The sequence below is a fragment of the Leucoraja erinacea genome, chromosome 3, assembly GCF_028641065.1.
Source record: "Leucoraja erinacea ecotype New England chromosome 3, Leri_hhj_1, whole genome shotgun sequence".
NCBI classification, from domain to species: domain Eukaryota; kingdom Metazoa; phylum Chordata; class Chondrichthyes; order Rajiformes; family Rajidae; genus Leucoraja; species Leucoraja erinaceus.
Window position 1 is genome coordinate 7,925,293 of NC_073379.1, and position 14,368 is coordinate 7,939,660.

At 47.3% G+C, this 14,368-nt stretch overlaps 1 protein-coding gene across 1 annotated transcript in view; it reads left to right on the forward strand.

Moving 5' to 3' along the window:
* Window positions 1–14,368, forward strand: part of LOC129695217 (sorbin and SH3 domain-containing protein 2-like) — a 234,464-nt gene that overhangs the window by 200,431 nt on the left and 19,665 nt on the right. Inside the window, exons 24-28 of the mRNA XM_055631996.1 lie at window positions 1,950–2,753; window positions 4,205–4,372; window positions 6,155–6,265; window positions 11,160–11,206; window positions 12,510–12,616. Of these exons, the coding sequence (XP_055487971.1) occupies window positions 1,950–2,753; window positions 4,205–4,372; window positions 6,155–6,265; window positions 11,160–11,206; window positions 12,510–12,616 (1,237 nt within the window). The remainder of the gene's footprint in view (window positions 1–1,949; window positions 2,754–4,204; window positions 4,373–6,154; window positions 6,266–11,159; window positions 11,207–12,509; window positions 12,617–14,368) is intronic.

The window sequence follows — 14,368 nt, forward strand, 5'->3', positions numbered from 1 at the left end:
CTGCTGAGTTACTCCAGCTTTTTGTGTCTATCTTGGATTATTTCCTAAGGACTGCCGGAGGACCTGGTAAATGTATATCAAATTACGAGGCAAAGATAGAGTAGACTGCCAGGGTGGTCATGTCAAGGTCCGGAGGGCATAGCTATAAGTTGAGAAGGGCAAAGTTTAAAGGAAATGCCACAGAGATCACAGCATGGAAAAATCAAATGCTAGAGGACATAGCTGCAAGGTTAGAGGGAGCCAGACTACACTCACAGAACTAGATCCATTAACTTCAAACTATGTTTCATCGCCAGCAGAGGTATTTTTTCAGGCTGTTATGGGGTGCAATCACCCTTAAAAAGTTAACAACGTTATGGCTCCATGGAAGGAAGCAGAGGGTGAAATGAACCTCCCTTCCATTGACTCCATTTACACCTCACGCTGCCTCGGCAAGGCCAGTAGCATAATCAAGGACCAGTCTTCTCTTCTCCCCTCTCCCATCGGGCAAAAGGTATTGGAGTGTGAAAACGCACACCTCCAGATTCAGGGACAGTTTCTTCCCAGCTGTCGTCAGGCAACTGAAACTGCAACCAGAGAGCAATGCTGAACTACTATCTACCTCATTGGTGACCCTCGGACTATCCTTGATCAGACTTTGTTGACATTACCTTACACGAAACGTTATTCCCTTATCGTGCATCTATACACTGTAAATATAATCATGTATTGTCTTTCCGCTGACTGGATAGCATGCAACAAAAGCTTTTCACTGTACCTCGGTACACGTGACAATAAACTAAACTGAACTGATGGACTGAACTGAACGGACTGGAGGCCTGTGACTAGTGATGTGCCTCGGGGGTTTGGTGCTGGGCCCATTACTGTTTGTCATCTACATCAATGATTTGGATGAGAGCATACAGGGCAAGATTAGCAAGTTTGCAGATGATACAAAAGTGGGTGGCATTACAGATAGTGAAGGTGGTTGTCAAAAATTTGCAGCAGGATCTGGATCGATCGGCCAGGTGGGCGGGAGGAATGGTTGATGAAATTTAATACAGAGAAATGTGAGGTGTTGCATTTTGGCAGGTCCAACATGGGCAGTAACTACACTGTGAATGGCCGGGCTCTGGGGAGTGTTGTAGAGCAGAGGGATCTAGGAGAGCAGGTGCATGGTTCCTTGACGGTGACATCACGGGTGGTCCAAAAGGCTTTTGAGTATAGTAATCGGGAGGTCACGTTGCAGTCGTATAAAACTTTGATGAGGCCGTATTGTGTTCAGTTCTGGTCACTATGTTATAGGAAAGATATTGTCAAGGTGGAAAGGGTTCAGAGAAGATCTACCAGGACTTGAGGGCCCGAGCTATAAGGGCCTGTCGCAGTTGGCGATTTTATGGGGCGACCGTCGGCATCATTGGCTGACATGTCAGGTCACCGAAAATGTTACAGCGTGATGACGTATTGACATGCTGTGTTTCCTCAAGTGTCGCAACAATTTTTTGTGTCGCCGCTGGATTTTGAAATGTTTCGGCGACCCTGATACGTCAATCAATATGACGCTGGCAGTCGCCGAAAAAAATCGCCAAGTGGGACAGGCCGTGTCGGTAGAGGTCGAACAGGCCAGGACTCTATTCTAGGACAGTAGCCTAGCTTATAGAAGGTCCGTTCAGAAGCCTAATAACAGAGGGGAAGAAGCTGTTCCTGAGTCTGGTGGTGCGCGCTTACAAGCTTCTGTACCTTCTTCCGGACGGGAGCGGGGAGAAGAAGGAATGACCGTGGTGGGACAAGTCAAGTTGTCAGACCTGTGTTTGATTTGAGAGTGTTTTGTGCATGACGTACTGTCGGGGAAAGAAATGAATTGGCGCGATGTTTCCGCAGACAACTTGAGTTTATATTTTAGTACTTGGCCTTGAAAGCTTCTCTGTTATTTGTAGCATGATTCTCTGAACTTCTTTCTCTCCTCTAAGTTGTCTTCTTGTGGAAAGCTCACCGCGACATCCCCTAGGTTTGGACGTCATTGGTCACCTTGTCCAAACGCACCCCAAGTGCAGGCTCCGACCGCTGAGACGATATCAATGACTGTCGGGTTGTCTCCTCTTGACTCCTCATCCCTCACGCCACCTCCTTCGCCTCAAACACCGCCTGTCTATTCGGACGTCCTTGCTACTTTAGCGATCGCCTGCTCCGGTTCCAACCCAATCCCGTCCACAAGTACCACTCCCTACGGGAAATGGAGGGATGTCGTTCCGGTCACTTCGTCCAAGCATCGTCCCGGCTCGTCTGAAAGCCTTCATCCTCCCTCCTGCCCAACCCTGTTGACCGCTGCCTCCCAGTCTCCCGCGAGCTTGTCACATATTCTACCGCCCAGATATGACTGTGACAAAGTGCAGGTGACAGAAAACCCTCAGGACGCCGCTGAGATGTCCAACGCCAGTCTTTCACTCAATGGCAAAGGGATGGATGGTATGGAGGTTCCTCTGGTCATTACGGAATCGTCTGAAAGGTGTAGTCCAAACAAACGTGGGCAATCCAAAGAGGACCAGCAAAAGGTACTCCATGGAGCTGTGCAACCAAGCACCCAGGCAACTCGCGCTGAGCACGAAGGAATTAAGCCAATACCTTCCCACGGACCGAGTCCCGATGTAGCCACGGAGCCTCTGGAACTCTTCATCGAGGAAGATGCGAGTGCAGTCAACATGACACTTGAGGCAAACGACCAGAAACCGGTTAGGTCTGATGGCGTGCAGAGAGCAGCAGTTATTAACACCGAGGTACATGCAGAGTGCAGCAGTTCTTGAGAACCCAACTTATTATGTTTTGTGCCTTCTAAAATTAGATAGTTAACGCACCTTTGAGCAAAGTGCGTTTTAACACTCAGCGCATTCTTATTAACGTTGATTATACAAAAAATGGATTTTATATACGTTTGAACATTGGCTTTGGCTCACTCATAGCATGCAAGTGGCATGTGGACAAACGGGAAGCAGATGCTGATACTACAAAGGCTGAATGAATGGGCTGCAGTTATAATCAGTGCTCAGAAAATCATAATCTTTTTATCTTTCTACTGGACTCTATCTTGCACGAAACATAATTCCCTTTATCTTGTATCTGTACACTGTGGGCGGCTCGATTGTAATCATGTACTGTCTTTCTGCTGACTGGTTAACTCGCAACAAAAGCTTTTCACTGTACCTCGGTACACGTGGCAATAAACTAAACTAACTAACTAACTAACTCATAACACCTGCTATCAGTCACGATTGCATGGTTTTTATGCTCCCGTCCAATTGTAATGTGATCGTAAGTTGGCTGCTTGTATTGAGTACAGTACAGCACAAAGCTGTTTTAGTTACACCAAATGTAACTAACAAAAGTGCATAATGTTCAGCTTGCCACGATTTGTCCATTTTGGCACATTAGCCTTCATCAGTCAGAGTATTGAGCATAGAAGCTGGGAGGTCATGTTGCAGTTGTATAAAACGTTGGTGAGGCCACATTTAGAGTATCATGCTCAGCTCTGGGCACCGTGTTACAGGAAAGATGGTGTCAAGTTGGAAAGGGTGTGGAGAAGATTTATGAGGATGTTGCCAGGACTCGAGGGTCTGAGCTATAGGGAGAGGTTGAGCAGGCTGGGACTCTATTCCTTGGAGCGCTGGAGTATGGGGGGTGATCTTATTGAGGTGTATAAAAGCATGAGAGGAGTAGATCGGGTGGATGCACAGAGTCTCTTGCCCAGAGTTGGGGAATTGAGGACCAGAGGACTTAGGTTTATGGTGAGGGGAGGGCAGATACAATAGGGGTAACTTTTTCACACAAAGGGTGGTGGGCGTATGGTACGAGCTGCCAGAGGAGGTAGTTGAGGCAGAGGGACTATTGCAACGTTTAAGAAACATTTAGACAGGTACATGGATAGGACAGGTTTAGAGGGATATGGGCCAAACGCAGGCAGGTGGGAACAGTGTAGGAAGGAACTGGTTTAAACCAAAGATAGACACAAAAAGCCGGAGTAACTCAGCAGGACAGGCAGCATCTCTGCAGAGAAGGAATGGATGACATTTCAGGTCAAGAGTTAGGCCATTTCAGAATGGACTATTCAGGCAAGTGGGAATAGTGTAGATGGGGCATGTTGGCCGTTGTGGGCATGTTGGGGCAAAGGGCCTGTTTGCACGCTGTGTTCTATTTATACTCTCTTTCATCTTTTTTTTCTTTATGTGCACAGACTTTAACATCTGGAGCGGAGCCCCCTGTTGATTCTCCTCTGTCACAATTGCCCGCTGCATATACATGCCCACCGCTAAAGACCACCCTCTCTCTCGCCTCACCTCCACACCTCCCCCAACCACCCACATTCTGTACCAGCCAGGAAACTAGCTCTCCAAAGCTGAAGGTAACGTGGACTGTGTTCAAAGGCATCGGAGCAAAATGTGGGAGAGAGAGCGTTGTCACTCCCTCCGTACCACATGACACGGTGGCGCACCTCCATAAGATCACCCCTCATCCTCCTGCTCTCCAAGGAATAGTCCCAGCCTACGCAACCTCTCCCTGTAGCTCAGGCCCTCGAGTCCTGGCAACATCCTCGTAAATCTTCTCTGTACCCTTTCCAAGTTTACAACTTTGCTCACTCACAGCGCCAGAGACCCAGGTACAATCTGAACCTCAGGTGCTGTCTGGGTTCATAAGTTCATAAGTGATGGGAGCAGAATTAGGCCATTCGGCCCATCAAGGGTACTCTGCCAATCAATCATAGCTGATCTATCTTTCCCTCTCAACTCCATTCTCCTGCCTTCTCCCCATAACCCCTGACACCCGTACTAATCAAGAATCTATCTATCTCCGTCTTGAAAATGTCCATTGACTTGGCCTCCGCAGCCGTCTGTGGCAGTGAAATCCACAGATTCACCACCCTCAGGAACTCCAGAAATTCCTTCTCATCTCTTTCCTAAAGGTTCTTCATTTTATTCTGAGGCTCTGACCTCTGGTCCTAGACTCTCCCACCAGTGGAAACATCCTGTCCACATCCCCTCTATCCACTCTTTTTCACTATTCTGTAAGTTTCAATGAAGTCCCGCCTCATCCTTGCGAACTCCAGCGAGTACAGGCCCAGTGCCGTCAAACGCTCACAATATGTTAACCCAATCATTCCTGGGATCATTCTTGTAAACCTCTGGACCCTCTCCAATGCCCTCTGCACCCGTCCACCCACCCCACCCTACATCAGTCTGAAGAAGGGTTTCGGCCCAAAACGTTGTCCATTTCCTTCGCTCCATAGATGCTGCCTCACCCACTGAGTTTCTCCAGCACTATTGTCTACCAATGCCAGCACATCCTTCCTCAGATATGGTGCCCAAAACTCTGTGTGGAGTTTGCAAGTTCTCCCTGTGACCGCCAGGGTTTCCTCCGGATGCTTCCGGTTTCCTCCCACATCCCCCTTCAACGGCTTAGTTTAGTTTAGTTCAGTTTAGAGATACAGGGCGGAAACAGGCTCTTCGGCCCATCGAGTCCACACCAACCCACGACCCCCACGCACTAACACTATCCTACACAGTAGGGACAATGTACTATTGTACCAGCCAAGCCACACTGCAAAGTCATAGGTTCGTCGTAGGTTAATTATCTCTGGTAAGAATTGTAATTACAGATGCTCCCCGAATTACGATGCATCGACTTATGATATTTCAACTTTACGATGGCGCAAGCCGCACCTCGCTTCTGGTCACGTGATCGCATTGCATTACATGCGTTTTCGACTTGCGATATTTTCGATTTACGATGGGTTTATCGGAACGTAACCCCATCGTACGTCGAGGAGCAGCTGTATCCCTAGTGTGTGTAGGATAGTGTTAGTGTGCGGAGATCGCTGGTCAGCACGGCCTTGGTGGGCCGATAGGCCTGTTTCTGCGCCGTATCTCGACACTAAACTACAGTAAACGAAACAGTTAACTTAAAAACCTGCACGTCTTTGGAGTGTGGGAAGGAAACCGGAGCACCAGGAGAAAACCCACGCAGGTCACAGGGTGAACGTACAAACTCCATACAGACAGCACCCATAGTCAGGATGGAGCCCGTGAGGCAGCAACTCTACCGCTGCACCACCGTGCTGCCCTAACGGTCTGCGCTCTTGTTAAACGTGGCTTTGGCCAGTCTGACGGCGCTCTTGTGGCTCTTGCAGACTGCACAGAGGACTGAGGGAGCTCTCGTCGGTAAACCTCCTCGTAGCCCCCTGATGTCCAAGCGAAGCTGTGACCCGTCGCTCAGGAGTAGCTTTGCGCCATCTCGTAGGGTAGGGAAGTGGGCGAATGCCCACTGCGAGCGACTTGCTTGCTTGCTGTTTGCTTGGATGGTGTTTGTGTGATCATATTAACAATCCCGCCTCCTATCAAATTTCCCAAGCATTCTTCGGTTTTCCAGCATGTGTTTTTATTAGACTGTACTTTTGACTTTCGAGATGCAGCGCAGGAACAGGCCCTTCGGCCCACCAAGACCGTGCCGACCGGCGGCCATTCCATACACTTGCACCATCCCACGCACTAGGGACAATTTACAATCACCTGCAAACCTAAAATAGGGCAGGTTTCGAGGGATGTGGGTCAACATGAAGCAGGTGGGACCAGTGAAAGCCCTCAACCTGTCCTATCCATGTACCTGTCTAAATATTTCTGAAACATTGCAATAGTCCCTGCCTCAACTACCTCCTCTGGCAGCTCAGTCCACACACCTACAACCCTTTGTGTAATTAAAAAGTCACCCCTCCAGTTCCTATTAAATCTTCACCCCTCCTCACTTAAAACCGGCATCCTCTGGTTCTCGATTCCCCCACTCCGGGCAAGAGACGCTGTGCGTTTAAATGCTTTTGGCTTTGTGTTGGATGGTAGAGCTGTATCTTGTGGCTCAGATCCATTTGTCTACCTGACTGTGGCCGAGCAAGGGCACTAGAGCACTCTACCCTTTCCCCCAACTCTGGCAATGTTCATAAATGATGGGAGCAGAGTTAGGCCATTCGGCTCATCAAGTCTACTCCGCCATTCAATCATGGCTGATCTACCTCTAGATCAGGTCGGGGTGAGTTCCCTCCGCCACGGGTTCTATGTAATCCCGTGCTACCTGCTCCATGGTCGGATAGTCCGTGACTAAACGGTCTTCCCCACCTGGTTTGCCGGGTGAGGAGGGGGCTGTGGACCCCCAGCAGGACCAAAAACAAGACCTGTCAAAGGGCGGATGAGCTTCTAGCGAGCCAACGGCCATCCACACTTCAGTAGAAGCTGCGATCACTGTCGTACATGGCATTGTAAGGTAGCAATGTTACAAAATTTTGAGATTTTAAAAATCAAGTCTGCAATTTATCCCATCAGATAAAGCATAACAATAAGTTTAATTTGACACCGAATTCACTTTCATATCTCAAGTATTAAAAAAGTTATGGCCATTTTCATACTCGGAAATTAGCATCTTGTTCCCTATTGATTTTCAATGGACATTACAAAAAAGCTGTGATCTTGGATAGTCAAAAGCCCATTTCTTAAGGAAAGATTAACATTTTTAAATAGCCTAAGTGTCCAAAGATTATTCACAAATAATTCACAATATAACATGATTTTTATATCTAATTTACATTAATTTATAGGCCAAATGGAAGGAATTTAGTGTTCAATTGCTGTAAATAAATGCCCATTTAAATCGGCTTTCTAGTGGGTTTCTGTGAACGCGCTGGTTTAGAACGTTGACATCGCGCTGGATTAGTGCCCTCAAATGCCGAGAAAAATACTGCGGGATATAAAAAGCCCAAAATGAACTACTCGCTATAGATAATTTGATATACAGGGTTATATATATGCCCCATTTAATGTAAAAATAAGGTACATACCTTTAATTGTTTGCTTTATAAAACCCTGGGGCTGCGAGAGGTTGCGGAATGAGACAGTAATTTAAAAACTATTAGAACTATATTATCGAGGCCTATAAAACTAATAATACCTTTTGCGACCGGGTCTTGCAGCGATTTTTCGTTAATGATTTACTAGGCTGAACATCTGCGATTAGTACAGCCTAGTAAAAATCGCGTTTTAAACCCGCCCCCTCCAAACAGCGCCAAAATCGCGGACATGGCTGAGGGCAGATTCCCAATGACGATTCAGGTAGGTTTTGTAACATACCTATGTAAGGCAGTGTGTGCCCGTTGATGTTGTCAACGATGATGATGATCTATCTCTCCCTCCCTCCCTCCTAACCCCATTCTCCTGCCTTCTCCTCAGGTCCCCTGACACTCATACTAATCAAGAATCTATCTATCTCTGCCTTAAATGTATCCATTGAATTTGGCCTCCTCAGCATTCAGCAATGGAGTCCATTTGAATGGAAAAGCCATGTGCCATCAATGCCACTCCTTGCCAAGTGACTAGACTCCTCACATGGCCTATTGCTTCTCTTTTCACAAGTCATATTGCTACCTGGGAAGAAATAAACTGGAGACAGGCAGAACTAGCTGGAGTAACTCAGCGTGTCAGGCAGCATCTCTGGAGAAAAGGAATAGGTGACATTTTGGGCCGATACCTGCATTACGCCAACTTTCTGTGTCAAGATGGGCCTCAACCCGAAACGTCACCTGTTCCTTTTTCCCAGAGATGCCGCCTGACCTGCTGAGTTACTTTTTTGTGTTTATCGTCGGTTTAAACCAGAATCTGCAATTCATAAATTCATAAGTTCATAAGTTCCAGGAGCAGAATTAGGCCATTTGGCCCATCAAGTCCACTCTGCCATTCAATCATGGCTGATCTATCTCCCCCTCTCAACCCCATTCTCCTGCCTTCGCCCCATAAGCCCTGACACCCGTACAAATCTATACTAATCAAGTTACTTCCTCCACAAGAAATAAACTGGCCAATTTGTGTTAATTTTTTTTTTGTTTTAGTTTAGTTTATTGTCACATATATCGAGGTGCAGTGAAACGTTTTTTTTTGTTGTGTGATCTCCAGTCAGCTGAAAGACTATATATGATTACAGTGTGAAAAACGGGCAATTTCTAACAGAACTCCCGTGAAGCAGGAAAGTTATGTTACACAGATCAATACCGGGGATAAGTTCTGATCACCGTGTTCTTAAAATGGGATATGGTGACATTGAGAAAAATGCAGAAAGGATGCGCTGGAACTGAGAATGTCAACTAAGTCAGGGAACAGTGACAAGCGAATAGTGAAAGGCTTGGATAGAGTGGATGTGGAGAGGATGCTTCCACTCGTGGGAGAGACTCGGACCAAGGACCATAGCCTCAGAATTAAAGGACGTTCCTTTTGGAAGGAGATGATGAGGAATTTCATTAGTCAGAGGGTGGTGAATGTGTGAAATTCAGAATTCATTGCCACAGATGGCTGTGTGAATGGTCATTTTTAAGGTGGGGATTGATAGATTCTTCGGGGGCCAGTGGTTATGGTGAGAAGCCAGGAGAATGGATGATCAGCCATGATCACATTGAATGGCGGTGCTGGCTCAAAGGGCCGAATGGCCTACTCCTACACCTATTGTCTATAATGGGATTGAGAGGAAAAGATAGATCAGCCATGGTTGAATGGTGCAGTAGACTCGATGGGCCAATTGTCCCAATTCCTCTCCTACAACTTATGAACTTATGAGACTAGGGGCTCTAGTCAGTTTATTGTTTATTGTCACATGTACTGAGGTACAATGAAAAGCTTTTTTGTTGCGCGCTATCCAGTCAGCGGAAAAACTACACATGATTACAATCGGGCCGTCCACGGTGTATAGATACATGATAAAGGGAATGACGTATAGTGCAGGATAAAGTCCAGAAAAGCTCCGATTAAAGATAGTCCAAGGGGCTCCAATGAGGTTGACAGAAGCTCAGTGCTGCTCTCTGGTTGTGGTAGGATGGTTCAGTTGCCTAATGACAGCTGGGAAGAAACTGTCCCTGAATCTGGAGGTGTGCGTTTTGACACTTCTGTACCTCTGATATGAAGCTGTATGATTCCATAAAACATAATGTGTTTATGTCATAGTTCAACGGTAATCTATTGGCACATGTACCCAGACACAGCTAAATTCAGTAAAATCATACTACACATAAGCATAATCATAATTAGGTACAAAATGCCATGATTGTAGTGTATGTAGTGTATGTCTTTGCCGAGGCAGCAAACAAAGAGTCGCCATGTTTCTGGCGCCAGATTGTGGCTTCCAAGTTTCAAGTGTAGAGTCTTATCTTGGCCTTAAAGGCCGGTTGTCCTGGCGACGGCACAGGCTCAGTGTTGCAGAGGTCGGCCAGGCCTGACAATGCTGCCAGTGTCCTCCAGCACTGCTTTAGGTTAAATCAGTAAGATTAACGATACTACGATAACGGCGGCACGGTGGCGCTAGGGTAGAATTGCTGCCTTAGGGGCCTGTCCCACTTAGGCGATTTTTTCAGGCGACTACAGGCGACTGCCGAAGAATTTTCAACATGTCGAAAAATTGGGCTGTCGTAGGTTGTCGTAGGTGTTGTCATAGGTTGTCGCCAGGTGACGTAGGTTGTCGCCGGTGCTGATCGGTGAATTCCATTGGCCTGGTCGCTGGCAATCGCCTAATGAATCGCCTAAGTGGGACAGGCCCATTACAACGCCAGAGACCCGAGTACTGTCAGTACGGAGTTTGTACATTCTGTACGGAGTTTGAATTCTATCAACTTAAATGATGGGCATGGTACTTTATGCTCACGTACCTGGGTGCAGTGGAATTCTTTGTTTATGCACACAAAATACACAAAAGAGTCGCCACAAAGGCGTGACAAAGTTACAAAAAGTACTCATCCTTTCTTCGTTCCTTCCCCCTCCCCCTTTTCTCCTCCCCCCCCACGCCGGGTCCCCCTTTGCAGTGCGGCCCGTCCACTTCAGCCCGACCTCCAGGCTCCGACCTAGGCCCAACACATGTAAATTTCCATTTTAATGCGTGTGCCAAATGATCTGGGCCTGCGGGTTGGCTCGGCAGTTCTGCGTTGGCCGTGATGTTAAGCATGTGTGCCGCATGAGGTGATGTGTTCTGATGTGGTCTGATGATCTGGGCTTCTTGCCCGCCTTATGGAGCTGTAATCTCCGTCATGCTTGGCTTTCGTGAGTAGTGTGGCTTTTGTTTCCGCTCAAGAGTGGGACACATGACAAGAAGTTAATTGAATCTTTTTCTTTGTCCAACAGCCTCAACAACCATCCCTTGCTCACCCCGAGACACACGTTGGAGAACCGTGAGTATCTGATAGTTCAGTTTAGTTCAGAGATACAGCGCGGAAACAGGCCCTCCGGCCCACCGAGTCCGCGCCGACCCAGCGATCCCCGCACACTAACAACATCCTGCACACACTGGGGACAATTTACAATGTACAGAAACCAATTAACCTACAAACCTGTACGTCTTTGGAGTGTGGGAGGAAACCGGAGCATCTGGAATAAACCCATGTGGCAAACAGGGAGAACGGCCAAACTTCGTACAGACAGCACCCATAGTCAGGATCAAACCCGGGTCTCTGGAGCAGTGAGGCAGGAACTCTACTGCTGTGTTTACACCGAAGATAGACACAAAATGCTGGAGTAACTCAGCGGGACAGGCAGCAACTCGGGAGAGAAGGAATGGGTGACGTTTCTGGTCGAGACCCTTCTTCAGACAGAGAGTCAGGGGAGAGGGAAACGAGAGATATAGTCGGTGATATAGAGAGGTATAGAACAAATGAATGAAAGATATGCATAAAAGTAATGATGATAATGGAAATAGGCCATTGTTAGCCGTGGGCTGGGTGAAAATGAGTTATAGTGAGACCCAACAAGACGACTTTGAAACTAGTACAACGATTTGGGTGTGGGAGGGACAGAGAGAGAGGGGATGATTTTTTTAGTTTAGAGATCCAGCGCGGAAACAGGCCCGCCAGGTCCGTGCCAGCCAGCGACCCCCCCCACACTAACATGCTCCTACACACACGTTTTTACATTTTTTGTACAATTTTTTACATTTACCAAGCAAATTAATCTACAAAACCCCGTACCTCTTTGGTGTGTGGGAGGAAACTGAAGATCTCGGAGAAAACCCACGCAGGTCCCGGGGAGAACGTACATACAAACTCCGTACAGACAGCGCCCGGCGTCGGGATCGAACCCTGGTCTCCGGCACCGCATTCACTGTAAGGAAGCAACTCTACCCCTGCGCCACCGTGCTGCTGTTGCCTGAAGTTAAAGTCAATGTTCATACCGCTGGGGTGTAAGCTGCCCAAGCAAAGTATGAGGTGCTGTTCCTCCAATTTGCGCTGGGCCTCACTCTGACAATGGTGGATGTGCCCGGGACAGAAAGGGCAGTTTTAATGTTGACGTGAAATATTGGAATAGGAGTAGAATTAGGCTGTTTGGCCCATCAAGTCTACTCTGCCATTCAATCGCGGCTGATCTATCTCTCCCTCCTAACCCCATTCTCCTGCCTTCTCCCCATAACCCCTGGCACCTGCACTAATCAAGACACTGTGACAAATATGAGCTAACTAAACGTAACCCTTTTCTTCACAGCTACCAAGCAATGTACAGCTACAACCCTCGGAACGAAGATGAACTGGAACTTAAAGAAGGAGACATTGTTGACGTGATGGAAAAGTGTGACGATGGATGGTTTGTTGGTACGTGCAACTTATTGTCTCTTTCACAATATAAGACTGTGAGTCATAGAGAGCAGAATTAGGCCATTCGGCCCATCACGTCTACCCCACCATTCAATCACGGCTGATCTATCTCTCCCTCTCAACCCCATTCACCTGCCTGCTCGCCATAACCCCTGACACCCGCACTAATCAAGAACCTGACAATAGATTGACACAGAATGCTGGAGTCACTCAGCGGGACAGGCAGCATCTCTGGAGAGAAGGAATGTGTGACGTTTCAGCTCGAGACCCTTCTTCAGACTTGAAACGTCACCCGTACCTTCTCGACCTGAAATGTCACCTATAACTTTTCTCCAGAGATGCTGTCTGTCTGACCCGTTGAGTTACCAGCTTTTTGTGTCAATCTTCCGTTTAAACCAACATCTGCAGTTCGCTCCTACACAAGAATCTATCAATCGCTGCCTTAAAAACATCCATTGATGCGACCTCCACAATCGTCTGTGGCAATGAATTCCACAGATTCTCCACACTCTGGCAAAATATATTCTTCCTCATCTCCATTCCAATGGTACGTCCTTTTATTCTCAGGCTGCGCCCTCTGGTCCTAGACTCTCCCACGAGTGGAAACATTCACTCAATTTTGACCTTTCATTTTTCGATAGGCTTCAATGAGAACCCCCATCATCCTTCTAAACTCCAGTGAGTACAGGCCCAAAGCCTTTCAATGCTCCTCATAAATCAACCCATTTCACGTACAGAGGAGCCCACAGATTAGCGCGAATATATCATTCAGAAATCCATACCATATAGTCACAGCATGGAAACAGGCCCTTTGGCCCAAATTACCCACGCGCCGACCAAGATGCCCCATATACACTAGTCCCACATGCCCGTGTTTAGCCCATATCCCTCTAAACCTTATCACTATAATAGTTCACATTTCAGCAATGTCGTAGAATCACACAGCACGAAATACAGGCTCGACTTGTCCATGCCAACCATGATGTTCCATTGAAGCTGGTCCCATTTGACCCTGCTTGGCCCATATGGGCCTAAACTTTTCCTGTCCATGTAATTTAAATGCTGTTATACTACCTGCCTCAACTACCTCTGGCAGCTTGTTCCATGTGCCCATCATCCGTTACGTGTAAAAGATTGCCCCTCAGGTTCCTATTACATCTTTCCTCTCTCAACGCAACGTTTAAGAAACAATTAGACGGGTACATCGATGGCCATAAGGTCATAAGTGATAGGAGTAGAATTAGGCCATTTGGCCCATCAAGTTTACTCCGTCGTTCAATCATGTCTGATCTATCTCTCCCTCTTAACCCCATTCTCCTGCCTTCTCCCCATAACCTCGGACTCCCGTACTAATCAAGAATCAATCTATTTCTGCCTTAAAAATATCCACTGACAGCCTCCACAGCCCTCTGTGGCAAAGAATTCCACAGATTCACCACCCTCTGACTAAAGACATTTTTCCTCATCTCCTTCCTAAAAGAACGTCCTTTAATTCTGAGGCTGTGACCTCTGGTCCTAGACTCTCCCACTAGTGGAAACATCCTCTCCACATCCACTCTATCCAAGCCTTTCACTATTCTGTATGTTTCAATGAGGTCCCCCATCATTCTTCTAAACTCCAGTGAGTACAGGCCCAGTGCCGTCAAATGCTCATCATAGGTTAACCTACTCGTGCCTGAGATCATTCTTGTAAACCTTCTCTGGACCCTCCCCAGAGCTAGCACATCCTTCCTCAGATATGGTGCCCAA